A 14,628-nucleotide genomic window follows, 5' to 3' on the forward strand; every position below is an offset into this window, starting at 1 on the left:
CGGAAGAAAGGAAAGCCATGTTATTCCAGCTGTCACCATTTCCCAGTTCAGTTCAAGCAGGATCAGCACTACAGCAGAAATTCCTCTGTAGGCATGCATCCCTTTCCAAAACACTTCAAAGGAGAATAAAATAGCCACAGTTTGGTGAAATGAGAAGTTCTGCTCTGAATTACATGTGATATTATGTAAAAAATAAACACCTACTTTCATCTATGAAGTATGAGAGTCAGTCAGCACTGGTTTTAGCTGCCCCAAATCTGGCATCTTGTCTAAACCAGAAGCCCGCATCCCCTCTCACATCAGCAGAGGCGGACAGCCCTATCTAGCAAGTGACTTACCCTGCGCTGTAGACACTGCAGTTTGCACGGGATAAGTCACTCTCTGATGCGTAGGAAGGAATGGGATCTGCATCTACGTCAAGGAATGTGTTGTCATTACCACCAGTGAATGTGTTGTGGAGGACCAACAAGATTTGGCTATTATTAGCAGCACCGTCTGCAACACCATCACCAGGCTGAGGACACTGCATCCACAGAGAACACCTGGGATGAGCACCTACATGCTCCTCTCCTAGAACTTTTCTCTCCTAGTTTCTCAGGATTTTGCACGTGAACAGTTCCATCATTTCACCTCTACAGTTCATACCATACCCTTGGTGCATCTGTCACAAGGAAAGGGGAACAACTCAATTCTCTTTACAGATCATAGCAGACAATAGAGCCTACTGAACGACCAACCTTGTAGAGCAGGAAAACTTCTGAAGACAAGTGAACTCCTGGGAAGGTTTTAGATTTTAAATAAATCACCCTCATATGTCTCAGCTTTTACACCAATGTGCTAATTTTAATTATATTTACTTAGCCTCCAATGGGGGTTTGTAAGAATTATCTTACTAAGTTTTGAATGCCAGTCTGAAGATGTGAAGATTAAGATGCAACAGAGTGCTGCTGCCAGGTGTAATAAGCCCACAATTTGTGGTTAGAAAACTCCTTTCAGTCCAAGAAAAGAAAACTGCAGATCTTGAGGTGCTGATGGAAAGCTTTGCAGGGTAAAACCTAACAGTGCACCTAAAGGTGTCTGAAGGAAGGTCCCAAAGAGAAGGAAAAGATCAACAGTCCCTGTTAACAACCAACCAAAGCAAACCAAAGTAGATTTCATTATGTAACTACAAGTGAAGCAGATCTAGTCACTGATGTAAAATGTGTTACCACTCTCAGAAGGCTGGAAGAGCCTTCAAATTCCCTTCCACCAACCCTAGTTTATGCAAAGAATACAAAGGGCTGTGAGGCTCCTGCTTCCCAAGGGTTATCTCTTCCCAGCTGACAGACCCATAACTCAAGAAAACAGATCCCCAGACGAATGATGACTTGCCTCTTATGTGAGTGGAATGGAGTCATAACTCAAAGCTGACCATCATGTGTTTATGTAGAGCCTTTCTGAGGTCAAGATTTATTTCCCATCATGGCAGAAGCAGTCTATTAGTCACAAGCACTTCATTCTTTGACAGTCCAAAGTGATAATTCCCATAACTTACCAGCTTTGTTTTTCAATATCATTAATTAAACCCTGAAACTCCCCGTGATGAATTGCAGCAGAGATTTCTTGCTGAACATGGAAGAAGACAAATTGACCTCATCTGTTCTCTGCTGGTGAGATAAGTCCACAATGTGTTGCAATATCGCATACCTGGATCAACGTTAAACCGCTCTAGGAGCCTGAAGACCAGCTTGCTTAGCACTTTGCGGTTAAATTTCTCCGGCTTGTACCTGCACAGGCCTTGGTACTGTCTGTAAGCAAATAAATGAAATCTGAAAGAAACATCTCTGGAATCTCCTGAACTTTTTTGCTTCCCAAATAGCAGAGATTTAGCAGCAGAGGCATTTGGGTTTGCTATGCGCTGGTATGAACAGTCCCCAGCTTTTCCTAAATTACAGCCAAAAGCCAACAATACAACCACACACATTGCCCAGCCAGTGACTGAAGCACGTCCAGAGGCTTATTTTGAAGAAAGAGAAAGCAAGCAACTCCCTCTTGTCTTTTTTCAGAAGCAAGACTGCAGCTATTGCATCTGCACTGTGAGCTTGACTCTGCTGTTGGGTCTGTGACTGACAGGAGCTATTCTAGTGAGAGGCAGTTTATAAACTAAGACACACACAACTTTCATGAGCACATGGAGGTTAACCACTTGCAGCTCTTGTTTTTCTGCCACTTCATCACAGTATTATCTTCCTGCAAAACCTGTACAACCGATACTGAAACTTGCCCTTGTCTGCAGCAAAGCACGAGAGTGTGATTGCTACAGCCTGCTGGAGAAAGCTTTGATATTGCTGTATTGCTAAGAACTACTGCCCAGGTTTCATCTTGCACTCATCTCTCCTGGCAGGAGCTGAGCATCTGTCACTAGGAATGACACCTCTGTCTCACGGGCTCTGTGGCACAGGCACCAGAATTTACTCTTTCTCAGCTGAAGAGTAAATATATTGCACTCCACTGTGCTGAGGAATTATCTTAGATAGAAGATACTCTCCTCTGACAGCAACTTGGCCCCAGATGTTTAGAAAATCAACAAATGTTTCTACCTTGTGATGTCTTTGATGTTAAAATGGGGTTCACACCACGTGTCCAGGATGTGCAAGAGCTTGCTCTGGAGCTCAGGATATTCTTCCACATAATCTTCCACCAAGTTAGCTTTATCTTGGAGCAGTAGCGGCGTGCACATCTAAGAAAAGAAATCACATTTAAAGCCTGTGCCCTGCCTTTGATCACCATGTTCCACAGAGTGAGAGCTGCAGCATACAGAAGGCCATGAAGAAGAGGTCCATGACACTACAGACCGAAACCTGGCTGAGGGCTGCCCTGTTCCCTGCTGCTCAGACATGGTGAGCAGGTCACACCCCCCCTGCTCAACAACCAGCACTGCCTGAGAGAGTGATGGGACATTTTCAACATAAACATTAGGAAAGCTTCCAGACAGCAAAAGCACTAAATTCCATCAGTGATAACCATCCCTGGCAGTGCTCAAGGCCAGGTTGGATGGGGCTTGGAGCAAGCTGCTCTAGTGGAAGGTGTCCCTGCCCATGGCAGGGGGTTGGGGCTGGGTGAGCTTTAAGGTCCCTTCAACCCAAACCAGTCTGGGATTCTATGAATATTTTAGAACAGTGGCTGCAGCATGAGAAGCACTCTGGTAGGGTGCAATGGGAACTACGAAAACACTGTGTCACTTCTCCCTAGATGAAAAGGGTCCATTGGCACTGCAGCAGTTGCTTCTTGGGAACAAAGTAAAGCCTCAAGTGAGAGGCAGCACAACTTGGAGGGTCATGATGGATCTTCTGCTTAACAAAAGGTGGATCTGATGACAGAGAAGCTTGCAGAGGGTATGACTCACCTTCTCCACATCTTGATCTGGCTGCAATTTTAGCTTAATACTCAGTATGGCTGCCTAGAAAATACAAGGAAAAAGTTGTATGTTTAGGAGAACACCACCACAGTGGATAAATGGGCATTAGTCCATCCAAAGTCAAGTATACACTATTATACAAATGTTTAACGTGTGAATGATTCCTGTTAGATTTTCAAGTATAAATCATATAAACATTTAGCTACATGCATACCTCTTAGAAACAAGAACACTCCTGGCAGAGCTGCATATTCTGAGCAGCAGCATACCCTGGAGCAAGAATTAAAGATTAAGTTGTCTGGCAAGAAAGAGTGAGAAAGCTGGGACAGAATCAGCTTAGAGGGTATTTTCCATCACTATCATTTGAAACCACAGCTGACCCAGCACCACTTTCTTAATGAACATTATCCACCTTGCTCTGCCTTCTGAATGCCATGAAATAGTTGCATTTTGTGCAAGCAATTCAAGATTTAAAAGACCCTGAAATCAAGAGGTCTTTGACTCCACCCCCTTGGAAGTGCCAGGGTTCATCAGTCAGAAAGATGGGAAGAATGGCATTTTCCCTTTTGTGGTATCTACAAATCTCTGATAAGCCAAGACCTGCCACGGTCACAAAGGAACCCCCAACCAGGATCTTCTGCAGATGAGGAAACTGCTGCAGTGAACTGCAGGAACAATGACAGCAAGAAGAACTGGTTCAGCCACTGTCTCTCCTGTCCCAGGCTGGTGATTACAAAAATGCATGAAGACCTAACTGTGCACTGCTGGGGAGGCAGGTAAACTAAGTAAGATTGTAAGCAGTTAATAGCGTCTCCTTTCTGGAGTGTATGAGAATACCAGGACCTGAGGTACAGAATAAGCTTACAACAGTGTTCTTTAATAGAGTGTATTGTTCCTGTCAATAGAGTAGTAAGAGCAAGGAGCCTTCTAGTACATTACGTGTTAGTACTGATGTAAATGTGAATGAGCTGAGCTATGAAGAATGTTTGACATGAAGAGTCCTTCTAATCACTTTGCACAGTAAGGCTGTATTTTCCCAAATGGTTGTAAACAGTGTTTGAAAACACATCTCTAGCCCATGCAGAGCCCATCATCAGCTGAGGGCCCAAACCCAGATTTATTCAGATGAGGGCTCAGAGGAAAAGCTCTCATCGTCATCAGCCTTCTCTGCTCTCCTTTCTGAGAGATTGATTCTGCTTGGAGAGAAAGATTGTGGAAACGAAGGATTTGTCAAAATAGGTGCATTTTGGATATGTGCTGGTTACAGAATGAGTAAACAAACCTAATACAGTAAAAAATGCGCATTCCCCCCGGCAAACACACACCTCAGCATTACACTTCACCTGGGTGAAAACCTCATAGAGCTAATTAACCAGAAAAGCAAGCTAAGTGGGAGTCACAGCACCCCTTGAGACACATCCCCTGCCATCTCTCCTAGCACTGAGATGACCCCTCAAGTTAACTGGCTGCTGGAATACTGCATTTTGCACCACAGCCCAATCCCCACAGCTCATGGAGCCCTGCTCACAGAGGAAGCCCTGGCTTCCACCACCTTCTGGGGAATTCCCGTGGGCACTTCATCCGCTGCCTCAAAGACTGACTGTACCGAAGCAGGCACACACAGAGCAGCAGATGGGTTTTCAATCTTACTGTTCAGAAAGAACAGAGATACGCTTTTGTCCCTGCTTGTTTTGGGTTGGTTTGTGGGGGCTGGGGTCGTTTTTAACACAAAACGAACACTGCATCACCGACAGTCCAGGTTTCATTCCAAAAGAGGAATCAGCGGATGAGCTTTAAGTGACAAAAGCAGAAGCTAATGTTAACGCAGTGACTGTGTGCTGCAAACCAGAGACTGACGAGAAAGGCACATTATCACATTATCATTCCTCAGCCTGGCTAAATCTTCAACGAAATCTCCCTCTCTTACTCCAAAGTTTATAACTGAAAGAGGATCATTCACATTAGATATGAGGCAGAAGCTCTTCCCTGGGAGGGTGCTGAGGCGCTGGCACAGGGTGCCCAGAGAAGCTGTGGCTGCCCCATCCCTGGCAGTGTTCAAGGCCAGGTTGGACACAGGGGCTTGGAGCAAGCTGCTCTAGTGGAAGGGGTCCCTGCCCGTGGCAGGGGTTGGAGCTGGATGAGATTTAAGGTCCCTTCCAACCCAAACCATTTTATGATTCCACTTGATTAGAGACCAATATGGCACTCTGCTCCACAAGTCTCAGATTACTTTTCTCTCAGAATACCAGATTAACACCACAAAGTTCCAGCTGTGTAATTATTCTCAACACGTAGACAAGTTGAAGGCTGCTACTTCTGTTTTGGCCCTGAAGAAGGGGTTTGGGTCTCCCTCGCTTTGGCAGCTGGTTTTCTTTTTCTCCCAGCTATCTCAGTTTGCAACTGAGATAAGACTTGCAACTGTCAAAACCTTATTTCACCACTGGATCTCACTGGTACCTTGTATAAACCAAGTATTAACTAGATAATACCTTGTATTAACCAAGTAACCTGTTACTTTTAGATGCAAGCATACAATGGTTTCCCTAACAGCTTCTTAAGGTTCACATGCACGTTAAGATTAACCTAATTGCAGAACTGTTATCTAAATGACACAGGTTGATCTCCATCGCTATTAACTGCAGAAGTGACTTCATCAGATGAACACGCGCTGTCTGAGGTCAGGTCTTCCTCCTTTACTGGATGCATTTTCTACCCTGAACCAAAGGGTGTAGAGAAACAAATACTCATTTAGCCAAAGGGCGGAGAGACATCACCTTCAGCCCCAGCTGTGGCAGACACAGCTCAAACCACTACTGCTGTGGGGCAGGAGACTTCAAGCACATCACACAAGCTGGTTTAGCATCATTTTAACACCACCCAGCTAAAGCAGGTGACGAAGCAGCACAGAAAGTGTGCGGAAATGGGAACACCGTCTGCAGTGGGGCAGCAGACTCGTCCATGCACAAAGCTAACCATGGAAGGACATGCATGACCTGGGTCCCAGGACAGAGCACCCAGGCTGGATCACAGGGTGCAGTTACATGGGCTGGTGGCGGAGGACAACTGCGATAAAATCAGCGGGTTTACAATAGGAATAATAAGAGAAGAGATATGAGTAACTGTAATAAAGATGAAAGTGCTTGGCAGCTGTGCCTGTGGTCTGGACTTAGAGCTATTTTAAGACTCTGTTTTGTTATTATCATGTTTTGAATTGTTTCACTCCACAAACAAGTTTTGTGTAAAACGACCCTATTTTTAACAGTCTGTTTAGAGATGATAAGATCTCCAGAAAAGCAACACCTCATTCGCAGACTCATTTTGGAGTTAGAAAACAAACACTTGACTTAGGCAGACAGGGTGCTGGAACTGATCGCTGAGAATCCCCCTCCCCAGCCAAGAAACCTGCATTTCCCCATATGCAGTGCTGCGCTCTCCGAGCTGCGCTGGAAAGCAGCGATCATGGAATCACAGAACCACACAGAACCCCAGCCTGGTTTGTGTTGGAAGGGACCTTAAAGCTCCTCCAGCTCCAACCCCTGCCACGGGCAGGGACCCCTTCCACTAGAGCAGCTTGCTCCAAGCCCCTGTGTCCAACCTGGCCTTGAACACTGCCAGGGATGGGGCAGCCACAGCTTCTCTGGGCACCCTGTGCCAGCGCCTCAGCACCCTCACAGGGAAGAGCTTCTGCCTAAGAGCTCATCTCAGTCTCCCCTCTGGCAGGTTAAAGCCATTCCCCTTGGCCTGTCCCTACCTAATCACATTCATTCAACTACAGGTCCTCAGACTCAGGTTGGATTAAGCCAGGCCACAAAAATCCAACACAGGAGAAACCTCCCTGACTCTACCAGCTGATCAGTCAGAGCAAAAACCCCGGTTATGGAGCAGGAGCATGGAAAAGCTTCGGTGAACACTAAGATATTGTCAGCTTATTGGGGCTACTCACTCTCCCTCAGCTACAAAGAGAATATGTTACAGTCTTGAATGGTGGTGCAAGTAGCCTTTTCACAAAAATACATTTCATACATAGTTTCCAGCCTGTAATCTAATAACAGCAAGCATTAGCACTATTGCTACACAGGAAAGTGCCTAACCCTCCTGCCACAGATCATAACAGAAATACGGGAAAGGCTGGTCCCTCTCTTGCCTTGCATCCTGCAAACATATATGGGACAGGTACATGATAAAGCCACTGCTTATACAGGACAAAAGGTGATGACCCATTGCCTGATTCACATCCCATCAAAGTTCATGAGTCTTCTCATCCTGGAGGAGCTCTGGGTCATTCTTTGATTTAATTATGGTAAAAGTGAAAAAGGTATTTGGACATTTAATTTTAGATGAGCTCTTAGGCAGAAGCTCTTCCCTGTGAGGGTGCTGAGGCGCTGGCACAGGGTGCCCAGAGAAGCTGTGGCTGCCCCATCCCTGGCAGTGTTCAAGGCCAGGTTGGACACAGGGGCTTGGAGCAAGCTGCTCTAGTGGAAGGTGTCCCTGCCTGTGGCAGGGGTTGGAGCTGGAGGAGCTTTGAGGTCCCTTCCAACACAAACCGGGCTGGGATCCTATGATTTTGTTATAATTTTGTTTTCCAAAGATAAACACCTATGATAACACACAGGAAGTTTGGATGAGGATGGGGAAGAATTCAAAGCTGGGCAATAATACATTAAATCATATCTAAAGTGTGTGTGGGTGCACTGACCATAGGATGCAGGAAATTACCCAAACTTGACAGGTTCAGGCCAAGCCATGAGCACCCGACCACTCTTCCAGTCATCTGCTTGCGAAACAGAGAGTATGGGAAACGGGGAGTGTTCTGCAGTGAACACACCAGCCCAGGGCACCCTGCACCAGTACCTGAGCCTCTCTGCTTGTTTTGAATGCAGCTGGCTCTGTCTCATCTAAAAATGACTATTCTTTCCATATACAGAACGAAGGGCAGGAAGCCACACAAGATCTTATCTGCAAGGGCATGTGCACTTGGGTGGTGTCTACACTGACAATTTAGGCAATTTTCCCACGGTGGGGTTAGCATGGGAGGAATAACCTTTTGCTGGTAGCACTGCTTGGAGTGATGATGCAGGACAGACACAAATGGTTTCTGATGACTCCTGCATTACTTAGCTCTGCTGCAAGCAAGTTGGGACAACACAAAGGTAAATATGCCTGTGCCTGATTTAGTGTAGTATTTCTGAACCAATGGTGAAGGAATTTCTGAAACCCATAGAAGAGAGCAAACAAGAGAACAAGATTTTGCAGAGGTGGATTCAACGTCAGCTTGAAGAAAATCACAGCGATCAAAGCCCAGATACAGAATAATGGTAGAAATAACTGAGTAAAAGGCACGCATGGATTAATCATCAGGAACATCTGTTCTGTGTTTTGGAATCACTCACTTCAACCTTGTGGCTAATCAGCTTTGCTCAGACTCTCAGAATGCATCACTGCACAGTGTATGACATCAGGTTAGATGTTTAATTACTTCCTGCTTAAAGAGCATAGGATATACACAGCTGTCTTCAGGAAGAGCTTCAGAAATGAGAACTATGACATTTCCCAGGTCCACTTTCAAGAGAATGTATTTTTTTAAGGAGACCATCAAAATGAAGCAGTCACAGGTTACTCCTATCGAAGGAATTTAAGGGAGAGGGAGAGAAGTAAAAGCCCACGTTGGAAGCTGCGTGTGCACAGGTGAAGGGAAAGCGAACTGAAACAAACCCTTCCATGATTTGCCTTCCTCAGGTCATTCAAAGCAGTTTTAAATTCGCTTTAACTGGTCAGTGCATCCTCTAGAGCACTGCCCAAGTTTCCTCTGCCCACAGGCCACCTGCCTTCACCAGATCCTCCAGATCCAGCCTCTGTATGGCTTTACATTTTCTGCACACTCATGCCTCTTCTCCAAGAGCCCCCTGCTTGAGAAGCGCCCAGAAATGCTGGCCCGAGGAGCAGAACTATGATTCTCCAAGCTCCTCCCCAACCACTTCACCAAACAGATGCCCATAGCCAAGTTGGCTCTAGCAGACACAGAGTCTGGGAGCAGGCAACAGAGTGGTCCATAGCCACAGGTTGGCTACCTCTGTTCTGAAGCAGGCAACGTGCCCCTAAAGCTGTCCTTTAGCAGCAGATAGTTAATAGGAAAGAAAGGACTGAGACTGGCCTCATCATCTTTACATAAGAAACATCCCCTGTAATGTTTTCTTTGGGTTTCTTACCCATTATTATGTTTAATATGAAAGAAACAAGGAAATTCAAATGCACACACAAATACAGTAAGAGTTGAACAAGCCTCTGTAAATAAGGTGGTGAATGGGGAAAGAAGCAACATCAGACCTATTTTTCCTGGCCTGAGAACAGCTCAAAAAAGTCAGAATGAGGAAAGCCAAAATCTGAATGTGTATTCATGTGCTCAATGAACCTGAACACTGATTTGTATCGGCAGCCTTGCAGAAATGCCCCATGTGCACTCAAGCACCATGTATGAAGCAGCACCACAAACAACAACATCTCTAAACCGGTGTTTAAAACATCACCACACTGAAAACCCAAGGTCACGCTGGTGATTGGATTATGCATTTCTACTCCTTGCATCTTTATGTTCCTTTAACTCTTTGGTCAAGCATCCTTTTTACTGAATTATCAAATTACTTCTGTATTTATTGCTGATAAACCCTTTGTATTCTGTGTCTACAGAGCTTCTTCTCTGGGTACATAACTTACTTTATGATGAATTTTAACAACTAAATTTTAATAGGTAATCCACATTATCTTAGTTGAAAGAGCAGACACTAACTGAATTTAACACAGAGAATCAACCTGCATTGTTTGTAGAAATGAAGGGATGAAGCATTAGTGGGAAAAGGAACCTCTGCTTTTGAAATCCAGGCAATCTGGATGGACAACAAGCAAAAACTACAGTAAAAATTAAATACTCCCCATCCCACTGAAAGCTCAGCCCAAGATTCTTGTTTAAGAACCAAACTGGTGAAGGGGAGGAAAATGCTGCTCGTCACGATACAGAGAGGTTGGGGTGGGAGGTCCCAGGCCCAGGAATATTCCTGGTTGTCAGAGGCTAAAAAGATTATTTATTGTTTCCTTCCTAAACCCAGCTCCGCTGCCACCTGTTCCGAACTTACTATAAAGCTGTTAAACAAGATGAGAACTTTGATGCTGACTGTGAAACAAGCCTCGCTGTCTCTGACCCGAGCAGCGCTCGCTCCTGCTCCAGCAGCACAGGAATTTGATGTTGCTCTTTAAGCACAGCTATCTTTTTACCTTTATAAGCTGTTTAAAAAAATGTAAATAAAATAACTCCATGGACAATAGAGGGCATTCATCCCACAGAAAGACAGCCGCCACCCTTAGACATGAAATATCGCAGCACATTAAGTCATGAGACCCCGCTAATCAAAGCTGACAGGGCCCTGAATGTGATTTCTGCTGAGACGCAGCGATATCATGGGGCACTGAAGCATGCACAGCCTGCCAGACTGCCCCTGTTCATGTGACAATGGCTTTTATTCCCGAAAGGGGCCTGCCAGTGACAAGAGTTCCCTTTGTCTTTAGGCTCCCGCATTCGCAGCGCAAGAGAGGTTCATTCAACCAGCCCCAGACACTCTTTGAAAGGCTGAAGTGTAACATAAGATGACCATGAAACACTAGCTTGCCTTCTGCCTACCCCTCATTCTTCTCAAGCACAGCCTGGCCTATTCAGGGCCTCTCTCAGACTCGCTCGCGCTGCATTACCCCCGGTCTGCTGAATCCCTGCATTGTCCCGGCCCCACCAGCAGCCATCGCCTGCCCCACAGAGCGGGCTGGCCGGGACAGCCGGGGTGGAGGGCAGGGTGCACCCACGGCCTGGCCTAGGGGCTGCAGGGCAGGCGACAAAGTGCCACAGTTCACCTGGAACCACCCGAGCAGGAACGGAAAACCCTTTGGTGTCTTCATGCCACGTGGGCCATTAAGAGCAGAGCCAGGAGCTGCCATGATGCTCCTACAGCTGCAAACACCATTCACAAAGAAATGGATAAAACCCCCAAACGCCTTCATGGGCCAGACACCTCAAAACCCCACTTACACGTCGCTGCCTTTTCCTTTAACTCTTACTGCACCAACTCGGTTTCCCGCAGCATGGGAGCACCAGTGCCATCCGCTGGCCAGTGCTCCCATCAGGTGCCTCCTCACCACAGCTACTGTTTTAGTTACACTGCGAAGTCAGAAAGAAGCTACCTCCACCTGCACCATCTTCCACCAAAGAGCAGTGCCCTGCCCCGTCCTGTGGCACTCCAGCAGCTCACAGCAAACCCCCGGCCACTGCGAGCAGAATCCCAGAATTCCAGACTGGTTTGTGTTGGAAGGGACCTTAAAGCTCCTCCAGCTCCAACCCCTGCCACGGGCAGGGACCCCTTCCACTAGAGCAGCTTGCTCCAAGCCCCTGTGTCCAACCTGACCTTGAACCCTGCTAGGGATGGGGCAGCCCTGATTCATAAACCAGCTCAGCCTTTGACCAGCTCTACCAGAACAGGGCACAGATGTGCTTCAGGAACAACTGACCACCATGAACGTTCCCAGGGATCTCTGAGATCTCATTTTCTGAAGAGATCTTCCTGGAAAACCTCCATGAGGGAAAGGAGCCTTAACCCACGGGGCAGAGCTGGGAACTCCGTCGTTTGCACACCACAGTAGGAAATACATCAAAGCAGTGAAGGGAATAACGTGCTCTGGCATAGATGACTAGTGTCTTATTGTAATTAGAGCAAGGAATTAAATACTGACAGCAAGGACTTATAAGGATTTCTGTCCTTTCAGGTGAGAGACAGAAGAGCCAAAATTCCTACATGTGAATCTGCCTTACTGCCCCATCTAAAAGATGGGAAACAGCGGCCCGAACAGACACGCCACAGCCCACTGCAAGTGCTCCAAGCCTTACTTCCAGGGTTTTTGGGGTAGTTGCTGTGAAATTAGGTAAGATCAGTCCCCAAGCGCAGTAAAAGATTTCCTGTTATTCTTGAAGATAATTCTATTCATCCTTCTGGCAACAAAACAAAAGCAGAAGAAAGTTATGGCTGAGGGTAGGCAACAGTTGAGGTTTCCTGTTCTTCACACTGGGAATGAGCAGTAAATGAGCTTTTCTGTGGAAGAAAGAAGAGAAAAACAATTCTACACATACAAATAATTCAGAGCTGTCCAAAACCAGATCTAGAAAGAACTGCATTTCTAATGAAAACAACACGTATCTTTGAGCCATGAACTTAAAGATCACACAAGTATAGTCAATGTGTTTCTGTCAGGATTTTCAAGCACATTCAAAACCTCATTGAGTAAAAGATTAAGTTTCAAGCAGCTACCTGTAAACTTCTAATCACATACGAGACATCCTTGTTTCATTAATCAAAGAAATCAACAAGAAAGAAATTCCACAGTTTCCCTTAGGAATTCAGCTTCACTGAGGGACATTTTGAAATGCTATTGAATTGCTTCTTTTGCTAAGCAAGATCAAGCTGCTCTGCACCACAACAATGAACCATCTTCCTCTGAGAAGAACAAACATATGCCTTTTGCCTTAAGAAAAACCCAGGCATTAACAGCATTGTAGCTTACTCATGGAAACACCTGCAAGGCTTCCAAGATATCCCAGTGATGCCAGAGGTGATGCAAGTACTCTACAAGTACTCTAAACCACAGGGTAAAACATATCAAATTCATGGTTGGGTGAACTCCTGCTCGTGTCAGCCACCCAAATTCAAATCCATGAGTACTAACACGTTGTGAATATAAGCGTCAATGGTAGAGAGGCTTCAAAACTCCTCAAACTGGGACCACTCTGGTTAGGGTAATCCTGTGGGAACAGAGATTTCCCAACCCCTCCTTGCTGCAGGCAGGCTGCAGGTAGCACAGCAGGTCTGCCACCAACTACTAAATTCCCTTTTTTCTTCATGCCAAGGAAAAGGAAAACAAGAGAACACTACCATCCCCTTGAATTCTCCAAATGAAACCCTATTCACCTATTACTTTCAAAGGTCAAAAACAGGCTGGGGGAAGGATTCACTGGTATTCTGTACTCAGCCATTAGTAAAACTGAGGTTGAACACAGCCTGCTCCTGTCCATGGAAGACCAGGCTGAGCTGCACCATTCACAGCGTGCAGCTGCTGCCATGGAACGGAATTCACATTGAAATGCATCCAAAAAAGAAGGACACAGACATTAACAGAGAACTGGGGAGCTGGGAAGGTAAATGTGTTTGAAAGACATGACCCACCTCTTTGTAATCGCCCTTGTGATAAAGATGACTGACATGTCCAAGCAAACAGTTCCGGTCTGCTGTATGGAGCTGGTAAATGCTAATCAAAGGGTCAAGAAGATTAGCTGGGCACTGGGCTAGTATTCCCAGCACACGGGCCTGCAGCTTCTTCAGCTCGATGCCAGACTGAAAAAGATGATAATAATAAAAGCAAATCAAAGACAGGTTTAGTAGAGATGGCTACAATTCAACGGCAGTTGAAAATGCAGATTGTTTAAACAGGGGAATAAGCCAATTCCTTGGGAAGGGATTCTCCAATTTCCCCATGGAGTCTGCAAGCAGAAATCAGAACAATATGATCCACATTTTTTTCACAGCATCCAATTTAAAAACATGAAATGTGTGCAGGATAATTCTGGACAAGGCACATGGCCTTGTGCAAAAGTAAAATATGAACCTGGAAAAATGCCTCCTTTACTAACACAGCTCTGCAGAAACCCTCCCCTCTCGTTCCCAGCAGAAAATGTTTGAATCCAACACCTCCCCTCAAGGGAGATCTCACCTATCAGGCACAGGAATTCAATTTTCATTGCCAGGCTTGCTCCTGGGAGCAAGAAGGGCAGGAAAAGCACGGATACAAGTATTAATCCTTGTATGCCCACATGACCATTCTCTTAGGACACAGGAATCGCAGTGCCAGCGGCACTTCACTCGGCAGATACTTTCAAGGGCAGAGTCAGCATCTAAAAGGAGCCATTTGGAAAAATGGGAACTGAAACAACACAAATATAGAAGTATCTTTGCAGTTCAGAGCCAGAAGCAAGCAAAAAAGGGAAAATCTCAGTAGGACACAATACATGAAGGCATAAGCAATCGTAAACATTGGGAGGTACAATCTGATGACACAATGTTACAAAGCTAATCATTCAGCTGCTGAAAAGCCATTACTGCTCCATTTTCTGCATTCCACATGATAAAAGATCCCCAGCATATGGCAGG

At 45.7% G+C, this 14,628-nt stretch overlaps 1 protein-coding gene across 1 annotated transcript in view; it reads right to left on the reverse strand.

Annotated features, from left to right (window-relative positions):
- The window catches only part of EXD3 (exonuclease 3'-5' domain containing 3), a 286,804-nt gene that overhangs the window by 174,400 nt on the left and 97,776 nt on the right, over positions 1 to 14,628 (reverse strand). The window contains 4 exon segments of the mRNA XM_062616053.1: positions 1,687 to 1,787; positions 2,580 to 2,719; positions 3,386 to 3,439; positions 13,648 to 13,815. Coding sequence (XP_062472037.1) covers positions 1,687 to 1,787; positions 2,580 to 2,719; positions 3,386 to 3,439; positions 13,648 to 13,815 — 463 coding nt within the window.

The sequence above is a fragment of the Pezoporus occidentalis genome, unplaced genomic scaffold (assembly GCF_034315485.1).
Source record: "Pezoporus occidentalis ecotype Australia unplaced genomic scaffold, CSIRO_AGI_Poc_V1 ctg187, whole genome shotgun sequence".
In the NCBI taxonomy this organism is placed as follows: domain Eukaryota; kingdom Metazoa; phylum Chordata; class Aves; order Psittaciformes; family Psittacidae; genus Pezoporus; species Pezoporus occidentalis.